Source organism: Ctenopharyngodon idella, chromosome 18, assembly GCF_019924925.1.
Source record: "Ctenopharyngodon idella isolate HZGC_01 chromosome 18, HZGC01, whole genome shotgun sequence".
Lineage (NCBI taxonomy): Eukaryota > Metazoa > Chordata > Actinopteri > Cypriniformes > Xenocyprididae > Ctenopharyngodon > Ctenopharyngodon idella.
The window spans coordinates 26,796,753-26,815,774 of record NC_067237.1 but is presented as its reverse complement, the minus strand read 5'-3'; the positions used below and the strand labels follow the sequence as shown (position 1 = coordinate 26,815,774).

The following is a 19,022-nucleotide window of genomic DNA, read 5'->3' as shown; positions in this document are numbered from 1 at the left end:
AACATTTTACAACATTCTGTTTCCTCAATCTTGTCTTCTTTTTTCTTTTAATTTCAAGGCTGAATTCTAAGTGTCCTGGCCCATTAAGGTCCCCCTTTAAACGTGAAAGGAACTCTGTTATATACACACACCCCACAACATGTGACTCACATTCTTACTGAAAGCAGAAAGGGGACATATATATTATTGACAGGCTTGTCTTGTCTCGGAGTAGAGTTAGAGGTTATAACGTCCCCGTAGCTCCGTCCCAAAGGGATTCACGGATTGAGACATTCTGGTGTCATACATCTCAAAGAGAGAAGCCTCTAATCAGTCAGCCAGCCCATGGCACCAAAGGCAACACAGACTTTCAAGACACATGAAAGAGGGTGTCCAGCCTCAAATAAACAGGATCCAGAGCCCACAAGGGAACAAGTCCCAGAGTTGACGCTCAGCATCCACCCAGTTGTATCAGCTTCCATCCATCACGTAGGAACCTCGACCTCATTCTCTCGCACTCTTGCTATGTCTTGTTCATGGTCATGAAGTTTGCAAGGTAAAAACAACAATCCCAGAAACGGCAAAGGCCATGCTTTCATAGCAAAAGGTCAGCGCTTGGCCTTTCTTGGAGACGGAGTGAGGAAGGAGACAGAGATTTTCTAGGCTCTGGGAGTGTCGATCTGCCCTGACCGGTCATGGGATACACAGAGGGGAGGGCAGGCTCACGTGTCATTGATCTTGAAAAAGAGGAGAGCGTCGCTCACACACAAAGGTTACAGCCTACGCACAACTACAACCAAGCCAACAACCCACCAGCACCCTTTCAATTATTAACCTCCAAGATATTGGCCCTGCAAGATGCACCCCAGCAGAGGAGAAGACGGAGAGGATGGAAGATACCGCATCTATCATCAGCCTCTCTTTCGCTCTCTGCCGTTCTCTCGAGTGTGTGTTGAACGATAGGTCAGTTCAGAGTGCGGTCAGAGAAAGCGTATAGAGTGAAATCCATAGCCTACGTCACGCACCAGCGGCCCAAAGCGCATCTTTCATGTTCTCTGCCTCTAAGCAGGGTAATCTCACCAGTAAAGTTACTGAAAGTTTTTTTTTTTCTGATTACATCTTTTTTATTATAAAACTTTTTTAAATAATAAAAATGTAAAAAATAATACATTTCTTCAGCAAGCACGGATTAAATTGATCAGAGATAAACATTTACATTGTTTCAAAAGGTTTCCATTTCTAAAAAATCCTGTTCTTTTGAACTTTCTACTCAAATAATCCTGGAAAAATAAATAAATTTTATATAATATATATATATATATATATCACTATTTTCACAAATATATCAAACAGAACAACTGTTTTCAACATTGATAAGAAATTTTTCTTTAGCACTAAATCATATTAGAATGATTTCTGGATCATGTGACACTGAAGACTGGAGTAATCGCTGCTGAAAATTTAGCTTTCCTATCACAGGAATAAATTACATTTTAAAACATTAAATTAGAAAAAAGTTCTTTTACTTTGTAATAATATTTCACAATATTACTGTTTTACTGTATTTTTGATCACATAAATGCAGCCTTGATGAGTTAAGAGACTTCTTTCTACACTCTAAAAAAAAGTTGGTTTAAAATGAACCCAAATTAGGTTAAAAATGGACAAACCCAGTGGTTGGGTTAAATGTTTGACCCAACCTGCTGGGTAGTTTTATTTAACTCAACTATTGTTTAAAACAATACTATAATGCACGCTTAAAATGAACCCAAAATAGTCTGGAAATGAACATTTATTAATAAGTTTAATAGATAATAATTAAATAATAAACATTTGTTAAATAGCTTTTTAATAAACACTCACCTTTTGATTATTATCATTGCCTCTAGCAATTATGTGTCTGATTTTTAATTTCCAACCTACTTTAGGTTCATTTTAAGCCAGCCATATAATAATTTTTAAATCTTAAGAGACATTATCTTACTATACTATACTATATAAAATGCCTCAATATTTGGTTTCTTGTCAACTAAAATGGCATCTAAGCAAAACTGACTAAAATGTATGAATATGATATGACTAAATATTTACTGAATTCACAGAATAACCCCACTGACTTTCATTTCAAGAACAAAAACAGACATTTTATATCTTCTTTTGTGTTCCACATAAGAAAGAAAATCATACAGGTTTGAAAGGACATGAAGCTGAGTAAATGATGACAGAATTCTCATTTTTGGGTGAACTATCCCTTTTACGATCTCTTTTATAACCTTCTCCTCGCTATAAATTCAAAGAGAACTTCAAAATTAAAGAGAAAAAAACTGCAAAAAATGGATCTCTTAGAAGTCAAGATTAGTTAAGAAAAGTTGCCAATCAGAGCTTTGGTTAACTAGAGTCTATCGTTTACTGATCAAGCTTTCTTGACAAAGAGGACCTGTGTGTGAGTGTGATGGGTTTTCGAGCAGAGCTCATTAAGGGGCAATGGGGCCACTCATCTCCGGCTCTTAAGAGCGCTCTGGTCTGTCGGGGCGCCAGTGTCCCTTTCTCTCTCCTCCAGGCGCACATCAAAAAGTGGGGCAGACTCTCTCAGCTCTGTTCTGGCTGTCTGGGGCTTTGAAGTCCTTTGGTTATCAGCCAAGCGTGTCACGCTACCTGCAGCCATCTGTGAAGAGCCCACAGTCAGGCTGGACGGCCAAACCCCACAATGACTGTGTGTGTGGAGAGTTTTACCTGCAGCACTGTCTACCACTTTCAGTACGTGAGACATAAAACATGAGAATGAGAGGGTGGGAAGTGACCATTCTGAATAGCCCTGTAGTGAAGAGACTTCTTTATTGACAATATCTCTCTCAAGGCTCTTCTTCTCTATTCTCCTGACTATATAACCTTCGAGACATGCTTAAAGGAAGACAGAGACGTACATACACATAAGCAACACATCCTGATCCTGTCCTCACAATCTATATCAATAAAAGAGGGGGAAAAGGCAAAAGAAAGATATAAATCTATCCTACCCTGTTAAAAAAGCAATTAAAAAAAAATTTAAAAACACAAAAAAGTAAATATTAAAATATGAAACATTAAAAAAGTAAATAAAGTGAATAAAACATTAAAATGTAAAATAAATGGTATGCTACAAGTAAATATAGGCTTCACAACATACTGTACAGTGTAAACGACAGATAAATATTCATTTTAAAATCCAATATATATTTTTTATATTTTTATATTTCTATATATATATATATATATATATATATATATATATATATATATATATTGTTTTGAAAAACAGTCCTTATTATATTTATTGGCTGATATTGACTGGTACTGAATACTAATACAAATCAATCATTAATATAAAATAATAAATAAATAAAATAAAATAGTGCATCTCTATCAGAGACCGCATCGTGTTTCACTGACTGTACTCCCATTGGTAGTTGTGGCAAACCTTCCCTGCTCATTTGCATAATGTTGAACTCTACTGAATATCACCAAATCTCATTAATAATAAAGTACTTCCACTCACTTTAACACTACAAATCACTGTCATTGTGTGTACGCCCACATAGGAAATAACCCAACCCGAATAAATGAATAAATGTATGTAACCAATAAAACATGGGCTTCTTTATGCAACATTGTTTGATTTTGTTGGGTTCTAACAATGGGATATTTGTGGGCAAAGTTAATCTATCTGTCACATCAAGTTTGGACTGTACATTAACCCCAATAAAGCAGGCCCGGCCTCGCCATGCCAAATGGCCTAAGTCTTGGGGGTTCTTGACAACAATAGGATTATATAGGGCATAGACAATGTGCTTTCAGCAAGCTGGCATGGCATGGGCAGAACAGGGAGGGGGAGAGCATACTGAAAGACCAATGAATTCATTGTATGCCAATTTAACCCCTGGTTTCATCTATGTATGCTCATGCACAGTAACCCACATTACAAAAACCAGCACATGAGACCACAAAACCATGTTTTATCTCCATGTACTGTACAGCTCAAATTAAATATGTTGGCTAAAAACCAAAGATGCCCATATCATCAACCACTTACAGTTGTGCATTTTACTAAAATTCATAACTGCAACCCTGAGATATAGGCTACGTCTACATTAATCTTCTGGATACATCTTTTTCTCTATATTTTGTCCTTCCTTCCGCATTGAGACAGCGTTTTTCTCATGCGAAAACAGCTTTTTGAAAACGCTCTCCCAAGTGCATAAATTTGAAAACGCAGTTTTTGCATTGTATTGTGGACTTGGAAATCAGAGGTATTCTGAAATGGTGACAGAAAATGTACTCTTGCACAACAGAAAATGTACAATTGCAAAACATGATGACAGTTGCATTTTAGACCATACATGGAATAACAATTTTAAGTGTGAGTGTGACCTGGATGCACCATATTTTGCTAATGAAATGATCGTGTCAGAATAGCATGAGAACTTTATGATGTCTGGTCTCTTGGGATCATCTCAGTAAACTTGATTATGTTTTACTCATGCACAGTAAGGAGATTTAAGCGTTTTCAGACATTTCAGTGTGGATGAGCAACTTTTGGATAAATGCTAATGTGGACAGAGAGCGTTTTAAAACAAAAAACGCTGTTTTCAAATGTAGCCTGATTAAAGTAGATGTATCCATATGAATAAGCAGGATTGCATTGTACAAAAGCAGCTGAATTCCATCAGTAAGTGGCTGGTGATATGAACCCTGGTGCCGGTAACCATAGGTGTGAAGGCGAAATGAATGGTGCCCTTCATGAAGAAGTAATTGCCATGTGATTACAGCCCCGCAAATCCAGCGGCTGTGAAAAAAAGCCCCCCTTTCATTTCCCTTTGTTGGTGGAAGAATGCAGCCGAGAGAGACCCCAGCGTGAACTGATCCTCTCATATCTGATCAAAGGAAACATGCCAGTTGGACCCCCACCCTTCAAGAAAAAAAAAAAAAAAAAAAAAAAAAAAAAAGCACATCCACCAGACTTGGCAGAATGAGTCAAAACAGGCCCGTTTGTATGGAAGCTTTCTTCCACGGAATAAAAAAAAAAAAAAAAAGATAAGACTTTTTTTGTGATTGAGTTAATATCTCACAATTTGGAATTTTCTTCTCAGAATTTTAAGATATAAAATTGTAATTGTGAAAAAATTAGATTAAAAATTCATAATTACCATTTAGTTTGACCTCTTTTTATTCAATTGCAGAAACAAGCTTGACTTTTTTCTTCTCGCAATTGCGAGTTTATATCTCACAATTCTGACTTTTCTTCTTTTCCTCTTAATTGTGAGATATAAAGAAAGAATTGCGAGAAAAGTCAGAATTGTGGGGTAAAAAGTTTTATTTTTTATTATTTTTATTCTGTGGCAGAATTAAGCTCCTGTGCTTGATTTCCTTGTCATATTCCTCTGTTTACCTTTGCATTTTCATTGCTGCTTATTTACCTCACTAAGTGATGGTATGTTGACACAGCCTGACAACTAAATGCAAACCTTTTGTTTACCATGTAAACACGCCACATATCCCAGAATTCATCTGTGCTGCAGGATAAGTGTGGGTGTAGAAAGGTATGACACTCAGCATTGTCTGAAAATGCCCTTGGTGCTGCATCATATCTGACGCCTGCACCACGAAACACACAGAGAGGCTTGCAGCTGGATCCTTCTGTGTTTCCGCATGGCTGCGAATCAATGCTGAACTCACCTACCTCAGCGAAGCGCATGTGGCGAGAGCTCTCGGGCTACGTCGCTGCCATCTCTCTCCCTGAAACCTTATAGCGGCCTAATCGTTGCCAGTCATGCCAAAACTTTCAAACAGAGAACCACAAATTAGTCATTTAAACTGGGAGTTACATAAGTTATTACGCAAGTCAACATGAGCACAGCAAACAGGCTAATTATGAAATAATAAAATCCCATTATGCAGCCTGCAGGTCATGTGCTGTGATTCCCAAGAGAGATGTACAGATCAGAACTTGAAGAAAATGTGCAATGTGATGAATTCTTTTGTGAGGCAGCTATATATTTTTATGTATAAAAACCTAATTATATCATGTGATTATAAAGGTGGGGTAAGTAGTTTTTCAAAAACACTGTTTGGAAGTTAGTCGGGCCGACACAAACAACAAATGTGTAACCAATCAGCATTAGGGGGCGTATGACGGTCGAGGAGACAGAACGAGCAAAAGGGAGATTTGGAAAGAAAAAAAAAAAAAAAAAACTGCAGAAAGACAGATGATGGGACACAATACAAAAGAGCTCAAAAGAATATCACTGGAATGAAGGTTTATGACTGGGCAAGCACTTTAGGACCCGCATTAATATGAGAAAAGCTTTCCAGTGCTGGAGAGAGCTAACCAGGAAGGTCTGAAAACAGATGCGGAGGCTGCTTTGCTTCTGCTCAAGTGAGTAAAACTGGGTTTGAGTGTCAATGATTGTCTGGAGCTGCTGTGCTGTTAGCGACTAACAACGAACACTTTGTATTTACTCTTGTGTACTGTGCGTTCATTTTTTGTGCTTCCTTGTCGTTCGTTCATCATCTGCGCTTTATTTTTCGTGAAGCATTTTGTTGCATATCAGCTGTGATAAACAGACATCCATTCTCACATTGCGAGTGTAACAGTGGTCAGATAGTGTGAGTTGTGCAGGTAAACCGTTGCACACTGACGATTGCTAGAGAATGCTGTGTTTAGCATCATTGTTAGTGCATTCGCCTCGCATACCAGCAGCGGTTCGAGACTGACTCATCTGTCCCATCCAGTGTACTCACATGATAAGCGGGATCAAAGCAGTTTTCAGGCCTTCCCTATTAAGCCTTGTTTACACTGCACGCGTCTGCGGCGCGCCGTGGCTCTGGCGAGGTTTTGTTCCGTTCTCTAGGCGGCGCCAACTCACACCAGGAGCATTTTAGGAGCGAAGCGACAGGATTCGCAAGACCACGTGATTTGTCTGTCCTACGTTGTTTTTCTCTAATTTTTTGTGTTCTAACATGGGTAAGTTAAATGTTTGTTTTGTCCAGTTTAATTCTATTTATTGTTGTGTTTTTGCTATCCCACATGAGTCTGCACAGGGTGACAGGATTTTGGTCTTTTATTTTGTATTTACTGGCGGCTTCGATGTGGCGTCCGTCAAAAATAGGCGAGGCACCCATCTTTAGCGAAGCGGCGTGCCGAGCCGCTTCTGGGACGCTTCTGAAACCTGCCGTGGCGTGGCTGGTGTAAACACAAGCATTGACTAGAGTGGCCGCGAATCAGCTCGGGCAGCCGCGTCGCAGCCGTAACGCGCCGCAGACGCGTGCAGTGTAAGGCTTTAGCTTTCTCCAGCGCTGGAAAGCTTTCATCATTCCAGTGATATTCTTTTGAGCTGTTTTGTATTGTGTCCCATTTCTCATTCTGCAGTTTTTTTCTTCTTATTTTCAAATCTCCCTCTTCCTCATTCTCTCTCCTCGACCGTCATACACCCCCTGATGCTGATTGGTTAGACGACTAACTTCCAAACAGTGGATTTGAAATATCACTGAGTCCCCCTTTAATATGATTCAACATTTGTTTTATTGTGTCTATAATAAAAGAGATTAATTAAATATTAAAGCCATCACATTTAAAGCCGTTTACTTAATTTGACATTTTAACGTTTTCATTCTGTGAGACTTCTAGAGGTCAAAATCACTGTGACAGCACCCACATAAATCAGTTAATTAGAGAAACATGTTATACGTAAACATCCACTATATTTCATATTTGTTGAGCTTTGAAGATAATTACAGCCATTCACACAGCACAAATTACTTTACTTACAATAGTCCTATCCAGATTTAATTTATAAATAAGTTTGCCATTAACAATGTCTTTCTCGTCTCTCTACTGATAAATCAAAGATTAGTAAATCTCTAAAAGCATACATTCATTAGTGTATACAATTTAGAAGCAGTCAATGCATTGATATTGTACATTTCAGTTTCTATCCGAACATGCAAAAATGGTACACTTCACATACAAGCAAATACCTACCAAAAAATTAATGAGCTCACCCTGGTCAGTAACACAAAGCCCCGTTTTCCCCTACACTTTTGGTTTCTGTCAGTAGGACAGACCCCATTAACTAACCAACCCCCATATCCCACAATTCTGCTCCCTTGGGCACCAGAACACACCTGTGAGCCATTTCCCCACTGAGGTTCTGAGAGCTCAAATGTCCCTCAGGCTTCAAAGGACCACAAGATGTGGACAGCATAATCACATTCAGTAAGACTGCGGTTCATTCATTGACCCACGGTGAGGCAAAAAGTCCTGTAAGGACTTCTGTGAGGATAATGCACTAGAAACATCTATTTCTAAGACTGACCAATGACCTGGACAGCCATTGTGGTTTTCAAACGTGGAAGGCTATGAGAACCAGGCATTTGTCCGTCTGCCAAAGGGAGACTGGCGTGACAATGCTTCAGTGTCCTCGCAAAGAAGCACTTCCTCTTGATCAAGGGGGCCAACAATGTAAACTCAGTCAGGGGTAATGACCTCCAAACTTATAGATTTTCCTGCAATTCTCAACTGGCAAAGACCTTGGACCTTGGGCATGGGTTAAGATCAGTCAGGGGCAATCAATCAACTACACCAAAACAAAAAGACATGTTAGAACAGTTGTTTTATGAAATTTATTATGATGCAGACAGCCGTCGAGTGGAGATGGCGGAGTGAACTCGAACTCAGGTGAACCAAGAAGGTTTCTAAAGGTCTGAAAAGCAAAAACAGTTGGCAGAGATCATCTACAAGAAAATGAGAAACTAATCACATGGTTTAGACAATAAAGACCATAGTGGAATATAATGCAGAAGCTATATGGATCAATTTGATGGTGACAGTCTCTTGTGACTATATACTACATTCAAAATGTTTTGGTAAAATTATTAAGCTTTAAGTCTCTTATGCTCACCAAGGCTACATTTATTTGATCAAAAGTACAGTAAAAACTGTAATGTTGTGAAATATATTTTTACAATTAAAAATAAACATTTCCATTTTAAAATGTAATATATTCCCATATTGGCAAAGCTGAATTTTCAGCATCATTACTCTAGTCTTCAGTGTCACATGATCCTTCAGAAATCATTCGAATATGCTGATTTGGTGCTCAAGAAACATTTCTTATTATAATAAATGTTGAAAACAGTTGTGGTGCTTTAATATTTTTGTGGAAACCGTAATACATTTTTTTGAGGAATCTTAAAAAAAAAAAATAATCGCATTTATTTGACATAAAAATCTTCTGTAACATTATAAATGAGTTACTGTCAGTTTTTAATCAAATCCTTGCTAAAGTAGACTGACCTCAAAAACTTTTGAACAGTGTATATTTGTGTGGTAAAGTGCAGCTTGGAAATTCTGCAAAACATTTCCTTTAGATTTCCAGGAAAGAGAAAGAAAGGGTGGAATAAATAAAGGACAGAACTTTCATTTTTTTTAAACAAACTATTCCTTTAAAGATTAAGCATACCGCAAAATAATATTAATAATCACCTCACATGACCCCTAAACATAAAGAGAAAAAATAAAACGAAAAAGCCCAGGCCTGTCTCAAGATGTCTTTTTCCATCTGTAGATTTCCAAAGCTAAACATTTGCTTCCTTCTGCCGTAGAGACAGGTTGTCCTGGTCCTCACATCAGGCATTTATCAACATGTCAGTGTGGGTTACGAGGCCAAGAGCCAAGACTCCTCTGGCTCAGTCCCATACGGAAGAGTAATCTGGGGCCAGAGCGTTGAGCCTGCACCACAGCGCTCCACAAAGACACATCAGTGCAGGGGAAAAGGCAACAACAAAGAGCTCTCACTATGGCCTGGCATTACAAACGTCTCCACGGACAGTCTGTACCCTAAACTGGAGCAGTAACAGATATTTATTCACAAACTGAAAGGTCTTTTACTCCTGCTTTTTGAAAAGAGCTCAATGCAGCGCGCATGTGCCTTAGCGACACAATACATGCATCTGACAGCCATGAGATGAGCAGAGGAGTCCGTAAATAAATGCTAAACAAGCATGACCAGACATTTAATCTGGTTTTAATGCATGCTCACATACACTCAAAAGATTGCCGTTACATTGGACTGCTTGCTCAAACCACAAAAACAACAAATAAACCAATTATTAGGTGTTCGTAAGGTAATGACAAACATCACTGTATTTAAAACTCAAAGAATGAGTGACAAACCACAAAAGAAACCAAATAACCAGCCATCTGAAGTGTAAAAACTATATAAATTACATTCATAATATCACACAAGACATACGGACAGTAAAGGAAATGTGTGATGCTGCCCCATATTTCCATTATAAGTGCACGCATCTATAATAAGCAACATCAGAGAAAGAGAAACTACCAAAACAATGTCTTTTCCATTTCAACAATTACTTCCAAATGACAAATCTCTCTTTGCACCTTATGAACATGACTGTTTGACTTAATGAGGTTAAAGTCCCACAGATTGTTTCTTAAATGAGCTCACTTGGATTTGTTTGGGATCATGGTGAACATTCCCATAGGAGATTCTGTTTACACAACAGCCAAAGCAAACCTCTAAAGTAACATGAAGGCAGAACTAAGCCTCAAGGGTCTTCAGATGTCCCATAAGGTAACCTTATGGATCTTCAAATGTTACAATCCCACAAGATGAATCTATTTTAGCATCCATCCATCTGCAGCATCTATCTATCTATCCATCTATCCATCCATCCATCCGCAGCATCTATCTATCTATCCATCTAAACATCCATCCATCCATCAATTGAAAAAGTTGTAGAACTGTTGAGAAAAAGTTTACATGTATTCCCACTTGCTTTAACTACATAGGCAAACATTAAAAAGTATTGGTTATTCATTTTGTGCAAAATATCTAGAAAACAGATAGACACCGATTAAAAAAATAAAACAATTTCAGGTGGGGGGGTGGGGGTGGTTGCCATCACCAGCAGAGGGAGCATTAGTAATCAATCAGAAATATTGAAAAAAAAAAATGTAAGAGTATAAATGCAATCCTAATGCTGTTTGAGGGTGGCATGGCACCTCTGACATTTTCAGGGCACTGTCGTACACATGCACGGCTTCATCTTTGTCCAAATTATGAGGTAAAACCAGCCGGAATAGGATTAATTCTCAATCTGATTCTGAAACCAAACTCAACCACAGGCTGTGCCTTGTAAACTGACTACATAGACAGCATTTTAAGCACTGACTCAGAAGGCACCTTCAGTATAATGCCCCAAAAAACTGTACATGCACCTATGATGCCCAAAAATGCTGTCTAGGTAGGCAGCGCACAGTTTCGAGACACAGCCTTAAAGGGATAGTTCATCCAAAAATGTAAATTCTGTCATCATTTACTCAGCCCTCATGTCATTACAAACCTGTATGACTAGAAAGATGTCAGTCTCAATCACTATTCACTTCATCTTTTCTGCATGCAATGAAAGTAAATAGTGACTAAGGCTGTCAGTTACTAACATTCGTTCTAAAATCTCCACAGAAAAAAAGAAAGTCAAAGAGGTATAGGTGAGTAAATGATGACAGAATTTATTTTCGAGGTGAACCAATCCTGTAAGTGACCTCGGGATACTCACAGGAGAACAAAAACAGCTTTTTAGGCTGTTGGTGGATCGATTTCAACCCTTGTTGCGAACAAAAAAATGTTAAAAATGTCTCTTCTATGGATGCACTATATTCCTTTTATTTTCCATGAAGCATTCCTGCACAAGGATTAGTCACCATAACACTGCCGTGTATTAGTTCATCTAAATTACGCCAAACCATTACAACACACACTACACCATTACAATACCATAACAAGTCACATAATAGTAAAATAAGAAAATAGTAAGTGCAAAACCAAGATGTAAATAACTACTAATTTACAGTCATGGTCTATCTATACTGCCTGTTTGATTCATATCCACTTTTCCCTTTCTGCTTCGTATATTAACAAAATAGATCCATACAATGTATATTATATGGTATGAACATTTAGCATATAAAGCAATCTATTATAAAACCTTAATATATTGCAACGATAGCCTCTAAGAATAAACATTAAATGAAGAGACAGCATTGCACAATGAATCAGAGGGAGGTTTGCGGTTTCAATACATTTTAGTCTTAATCCACAATAATCCTGAACAAATTCAACAACTAACTGATAGTATATCAAGCTAAGGTTTGATCAATAATAATAATTTAACCAAAGCATCCTCTTTAACACAAAAAACAGATTGGTAATAAACCTCAGGACCCGATGGTCTCTCTGCAGAGAGAGTGAATAATGTTAGTCAATTATGTGCAGGTCTGACATTAATTTCACCCTCGTAAGGGCAGTAGATCTTACCTTCGTATACAGGGGCCATCGGTGCAAGGATTTCTGTTATTCATGGCAAAAAATGAAGCGACAGCACTGTTCACAACTCAATAAAAATCTGCCATCTTGAGCCGCGGACAGAATCGCTGCTGTCTCCTGCATTACTAACCCAGTTCATCAGGGAGAGAAAATGGATAAAAAAAATGAAAAATCACATCCAGAATTTCAATTTGATAATCGGCCCCGGGTGCGTGATGAAAAATGGATGTCAGCAACTTAACTCCACGGGTCTCGATGCTGTTTTGGCTCCAAAAAAGAGCCAAATTGCAGGTCTTGGCTTCAGCTGGTGATCATGTCTGTGGAGTGAGTGCCTGCAAAAGTTGCAATGAGAGAAACGAGCGAGTGAACGGAGCGACTTTGCGTTGTAATCGAACGACGAGATAAGCGAACATATTGAACAGGGAGTCTAAATCAAACGACGATCTACTCGATCACGTTCATATAGACCTCATTACCCTTATGAAAACAGCGAGTTCTGTCAAAATACCACTGATATTACATGTATTGCTTACTTACTGTGATGATACCATGGTATAGTGATGGTATTAGATGGAAATACCGTGGTACTTTGATACAGTAAATGTATAATGTCACAATATGCACCCAAAGAGATTCAAATTTTTAAATATTACCATAATTATACATGTCAAAATGACTTAGTATGATACCATGCCCAGATATTTTTATTTTTTTCTACTGCAAACAATAATAAATAAATAATAAAGACTATTAAAAAACGTTGTTGTAACAATCTTTCTCTATTTTTAGGTTTTAGCCTATTATATTAACAATAACGTGTTTAATTTAAATAAAAACGGTACGATTTGATTACTGCATTCAAAATATCGATTGTATGTATGTTTTTTTCCTTTTCCCAGCAGGTTGGATGATTCTGCCCGCTATGAACTGTGTGATTGCCAAGTGACGTCACTGGATTTGCGCAGAATGAAGTCCATCAAAATGGGATTATAGAGATGTAATCTTGAGCCAGAATCTCTTAAACAGTTATTACTCACAAGTATTCTGGAACCAGATATCAATTTTAATACATAATATGTTCATTTCATAAAATAATTACAACCGATAAACCCATGATATTTTTAGAGTGTAACACTGTCATTTCTATAGCCTAGTTGTTGAAACAATAAAATTGTTAATATTGTATGGCAAGGTTTATATATATATATATATATATATATATATATATATATGCATATATGTAAGAGATTCATACAGATGTGTGAGTAATCCAGTAGGCTACAAAACAAAACAGTGATCTTCATGAGGTCATGCACCTTTCCCACACAAAACAGACAACCATATAGGCTAGCCTAGCTATCTGTGGCAAACATATAAACTGACACAACAAGAATTAACTGTTGTATGAAATTATTTTATAGTTATTGTATATTTTTCGGTAATATATATAGTAAAAGAACAATTAAATATGGGGATAATAGCTAATCATTAAATTTCATATTCACCTTTCTTACTTGACAAACTAGCCTATTTATTTATTTATTTATTTATTTATTCGTTTGTTCGTTTATTTATTTATTTTAAATAAAGAACTATAGGCCTACATTTCTATTTCAGTAGTCATCGGTGCAAACTACAAGTACCACAAGCCATTGCATGTAGGGGTTTTGTTTTGTTCAGACGCATAAAACTACAAGTTCCAGAACGCCCTCGTGTCGTCGAAAGCGGTTGTAGCCAAACACGGGGTAAGTGCGTTGCTTATACAATTTACTATCGTGATCAGCTAATATTTTTTATAACACTATAACATCCCAGATTCACTCGAGAAACCGCAAAGACTATTAGCAGAGAACATGATCGCTGCTGCTCAGTCATTTTCTTACGTAGCATAAACTGCTGTATGAATTTCAAAACAATAGGGGAAAGGTGACATGCCATTTAAATGTTGAACTTATTCTTCATATTTGTATTGGAGCAACAGAAACTCAGTGTTGCCGCTAAATTTTAAACAGCAATAAACCCTTGAACTTGAATTTCGTAGGATAATTTTCACAATCACATACATGCATAGATACGACAAATTAAAGCATTGCCAAATTGGTAAATCTATTTTATTTATTTATTTATTTATTTATTTTTTGTAGAACGACTTATCAGATAAATAAACTAAATCTTTCCATTTAAAAAAGGAACGAACACAATATTTCTATTTATTTATTTATTTATTATGTTTATTTATTTCTTTGTTTATGTGACAAAAAATCGTGCACATTAATAAGATTTTTACTTGCGGCTTAATTCTTTATGATAATTTTTTTTCTCTGAAAGATCTCTGATCTTTACTGTCTAATCAAGTACGCATGTGATATTTGGCCCTTTTGCACAGTGGTCGATGCCCTTAAATGCTCTCGGACTGTTTACAGTTATTGATAAAATAATGTCAGCCCTGCTTGCAGCTGACAGTGTTACATAAAACACTTTGTGTAGCTTCACAAACATGATTGCTAAAGTGTGTCAAGAACTTCAGCGTTAACTGTTAACAGGATGTAAACATTAACAAAAACAGCATTAACAGAATGTAAGCATTCTTTGAATTTAGCTGGTGTGCTCTGGGAGGACTGCTCTTTTTAGGCTACATTTCCTTGGAGATTTACTGTACCTCCACACTGACTTGGAAGAGCATCATCACAATGTCAATGACATATGTTATATATCTCAAGCCCTTTTTTTAACAATCAAGAGCCTGTCTTTGGAATATAGAGAAATGCATGTTAAATAAATCATAAAGCTGTAAGACACATAACTCAGTGTAAAGATTAGAGCATAAAAACATGCAAGATCACACTGATAAGCAGTGAAAAATAAAGTGCTCATAAAAGAAGGTTGAAGGCGTTATCTAATTTACAGGCACAATATGTAAGATTTTTGTATGAAAATATCCAAAAACCTCTAGAACAATGTTATATATTTTGTTGACTTGTGTACTTACATGATCCCAAATGTTTCCAAGAATGTTTAAATCCAGAGAAATAAGCTATTTTAACCAGGACGCGGACCGTGTCCGTGCGTCGCCTATAATTGACATCATACCCGAGTTACCCTCTATTTCCGGTTTTATTTTGTAGAAACCATGGAAACACCAAAGACACTTCAATATATTATGTGACAGGTGAGCAACTGTTTGGATGGATAAATTCAGAAAACAAATCATTGTTATATAGCTCAACACAGTAAGTCTTATTGTTTAAATCTCGTTTTCTTTATTTACCGTGAGTACCATGTTTTACCATGACTAATATCAATCTAGCTTACTGCAGTGTGCAACAAGTGTCTCATAGTAGCCGCCGAGCAAACACAGAGCAGCACTATAACAACTATCAACACACAAATGTATCTAATATGATAAAACATAGATATTGTGTTTTATCATATTAGATACATTTATATAGATATTGCTGCTGGGGTCACTGCTTCAGTATAAGTCTATGGGATTTCTTTGCCTATTTTTTTTCACTGAAGAAAAGGGTAAGTCTGATGTATTCTAATGACAACTTGATTTGTTTATTCGTTGCTCAGTCATTTTACACCGCAGTGAAAAATTGCAGCACAGTTCATTTAACTGTAGCAAAAGTAATTTATTTCACAGAAGTTATTTTCATCTCTGTTTTTATTTGTTTAGTTTTTTTAATGATTAGCTAGATATCAGAAGCAACTATAGCCAGGTTTATATCCCAGTGGTGCAATAAAATTAGGAAAAACTATGTTGCTTTATGCAGTTTTCTGTGTAATTCACATAATTCCCCTTTATTTATTGTTTCTTTGTGTGTTATGTCTTTATATATTTGCCTTCGTTGTTTTGGCCTGTGCAGTGAATATGCAGTGACCAACATTAAAGGGATAGTTCAGGCAAAAATGGGTGAACTAACCCTTTAATGGATAAAGGTAAAATTGTCATTATATAAGACAGTTAATAAATTGCTTTTATTGATGTTTTATATTGATTTACTTGTGTGTTTTTTTTTGTTGTTTTTTTTTTAATTTAGATCTGATAAAATTCTGAGGGATTGTAAGCTCGCTGTCATATTGTGAATACTTTGAACTCCAAGTGCATTTAGTTTGGCAGCGTCTCTGTGTGCAGGAAGCCAGCGGTGTGTGTTACAGTTCTCATCATGCAGCCGTTAGTCGACATTCTGAAATGGTTTGGAGTCGAGGCGAGTGGACTCTCAGTGTCTGTGTGCCTTTTCTTGCTGTTCCTCGGCCTCCTTTACTGGTGAGTAAAACAATTTGATCACGAGGTTTCCACTTGCATCACAAATATTGTTCTCCCCTGATTGCAATAGCAGATTTCTCATGCATGACCAATGTTTCTAACGGCATGGTGGGAAGTTCATACCACTGTGAGATCCAAACAGCTAGGGCTTGTTTTCCTCAGGAGCTGGATGGAATGATCTGATCAAATTCCAATCGCACATGTCTCAGCATCCGTATCTTTTAAATGTCTTCCTGTTTGAATGCAAATAACATCCAGATTCAGTTCCCATTTTATAGTCATGCGAGGGCCAGGCTGAAAGAAATGCATAGTTTTTTCCTCAGAAACGCAACTGTGGCAATAGTAAAGACAGAAGTAAAAACCTTAAGAGCTAATAAAAATCTTTCATGCTCAAGTTTTCAAGCCCAACTTGTCCTCGACATATTTACCTGACAGGTTCATCGATCAGTAGCGTCACATGATTGTAGCTATAAAACACTATTTTTTTGTACTCAAAAAAAAAAAAAAAACATTAAATGAACTGAATTAAATGAAACTTTCCCCATGCAATTAAATTAAGCATATACAGTGTGTAAATAATATATATAGTCAAACCAAATATAATTCAGACACTAGATATATATATTTTTTTACTAGTGGGTGCAGAACATAGTTCATTTATGTAAGTGGGGATAGCAAAATAAAGTAAACTGTGACATATTATACCCAAAAATTCTTTATACAGTACCAGTCTAGCAGTCTACCAGTAAAATTGATAAAAATTTGGGACCAAAAATTATTCAGACACTTTGACCTGACCATGTTTTGCTTAACTGTTATCTAACATAATTAAGATTAATTTTTTCTGACACAGTTTAACTCTGAGATCTTGTCATATTTTATTACCATTTTTTAAACTATGGTGAATAAGCTGTATTAATGAATGAAATGTTCAAGGTGTCTGAATAAATTTTGGTTTGACTGTATATAAAGATTAAAGATTTAAAAAATAGGTGTATATACAGTCAAACCAAAATTTATTCAGACACCTTGAACATTTCATTCATTAATACAGCTTATTCACCATAGTTTAAAAAATTAATCTTAATTATGTTAGATAACAGTTAAGCAAAACATGGTCAGGTCAAAGTGTCTGGATAATTTTTGGTTCCAAATTTTTACTGGTAGTCCACTGTATGAATAATTTTTGGGTATAATATGTCACAGTTTACTTTATTTTGCTATCCTCACTTACATAAATTAACTATAGTGTCCTGCACCCACTAGTAAAAATATATAAAAAAGTCTGAATAATTTTTGGTTTGACTGTGTATACAGTGGTGGTCAGAATTATTGGCACCCTTGGTAAATATGATCAAAGATGACTATAAAAATAAATCTGCATTGTTTATCCATTTGATCTTTAATTCATAAAATTAGCAAAAAACTAACCTTTCATTGAAGGAAAAGAATTGAAAGTGGGGGGAAAATCACATTATGAAATAAATGTTTTTCTCCAAAACACATTGGCCACAATTATTGGCACCCTTTTATTCAATACTTTTTGCAACCTCCTTTTGCCAAGATAACAGCTCTGAGTCTTCACCTATAATGCCTGATGAGTTTGGAGAACACCTGACAAGAGATCAGAGACCATTCCTTCATACAGAATCTCTCCAGATCCTTCAGATTCCCAGCCTCATGTTGGTGCTTCTTCTCTTCAGTTCACTCTACTCATTTTCTTTAGGGTTCAGGTCAGGGGACTGAGACGGCCATGGCAGAAGCTTCATTCTGTGCTCAGTGACACATTTTTGTGTTGGTTTTGATGTTTGTTTTGGATCATTGTCCTGATGGAAGATCCAACCACAGCCCATTATAAGATTTCTAGCAGAAGCAGTCAGGTTTTGTTTTTTTATATGTTGGTATTTGATAGAATCCATGATGCCATGTATCTGAACAAGGTGTCCAGGACCTCCAGCAGAAAAATAGGCCCACACCATTAAAGATCCAGCAGTATATTTAACCGTGGGCATGGGGTACTTTTTATCCATGTGTTCACCAAACCCATCTGGTGGGTTTGCTGCCAAAAAGCTCTTTTTTTTTTTTTTTTTAGTTTCATCTGACCATAGAAGCCGGTCCTGTTTGAAGTTCCAGTCATGTCTGACAACTGTATATGCTGGAGATTGTTTCTGGATGAGAGCAGAAGATTTTCCTTGAAATCCTCCCGAACAACTTGTGGGGATGTAGGTGCAGTTTTTTAGGCTTTCTGAGACTCAAGACTCAACTAATCTCTGCAATTCTCCAGCTGTGATCTTTGGAGAGTCTTTGTCCACTCAAACTTTCCTCCTCACCGCGCATTAGGACGATTTAGACACGTCCTCTTCCACGCAGATTTGTAACATCTTTAGTTG

The 19,022-nt window shown here is 36.8% G+C and overlaps 2 protein-coding genes across 6 annotated transcripts in view; one reads left to right on the top strand and one right to left on the bottom strand.

Annotated features, from left to right (window-relative positions):
* Positions 1-12,746, bottom strand: part of hipk2 (homeodomain interacting protein kinase 2) — a 113,973-nt gene extending 101,227 nt beyond the window's left edge. For both annotated transcript variants that reach the window (XM_051869753.1, XM_051869754.1), the window contains exon 1: positions 12,354-12,746. In XM_051869753.1, coding sequence (XP_051725713.1) covers positions 12,354-12,372 — 19 coding nt within the window. In that variant the 5' untranslated portion in view covers positions 12,373-12,746. The remainder of the gene's footprint in view (positions 1-12,353) is intronic.
* Positions 12,747-14,006: 1,260 nt separating this feature from the next.
* tbxas1 (thromboxane A synthase 1 (platelet)) overlaps positions 14,007-19,022 on the top strand; it is a 78,348-nt gene continuing 73,332 nt past the window's right edge. The window contains exons 1-3 of one of the 4 annotated variants that reach the window (XM_051869781.1): positions 14,027-14,107; positions 15,488-15,531; positions 16,501-16,632. In XM_051869781.1, the coding sequence (XP_051725741.1) occupies positions 16,532-16,632 (101 nt within the window). In that variant the 5' untranslated portion in view covers positions 14,027-14,107; positions 15,488-15,531; positions 16,501-16,531. Of the gene's footprint in view, positions 14,108-15,487; positions 15,532-16,231; positions 16,305-16,485; positions 16,633-19,022 lie in introns of those variants that run through there. The other 3 variants (XM_051869782.1, XM_051869780.1, XM_051869783.1) reach the window with 3 other exon arrangements.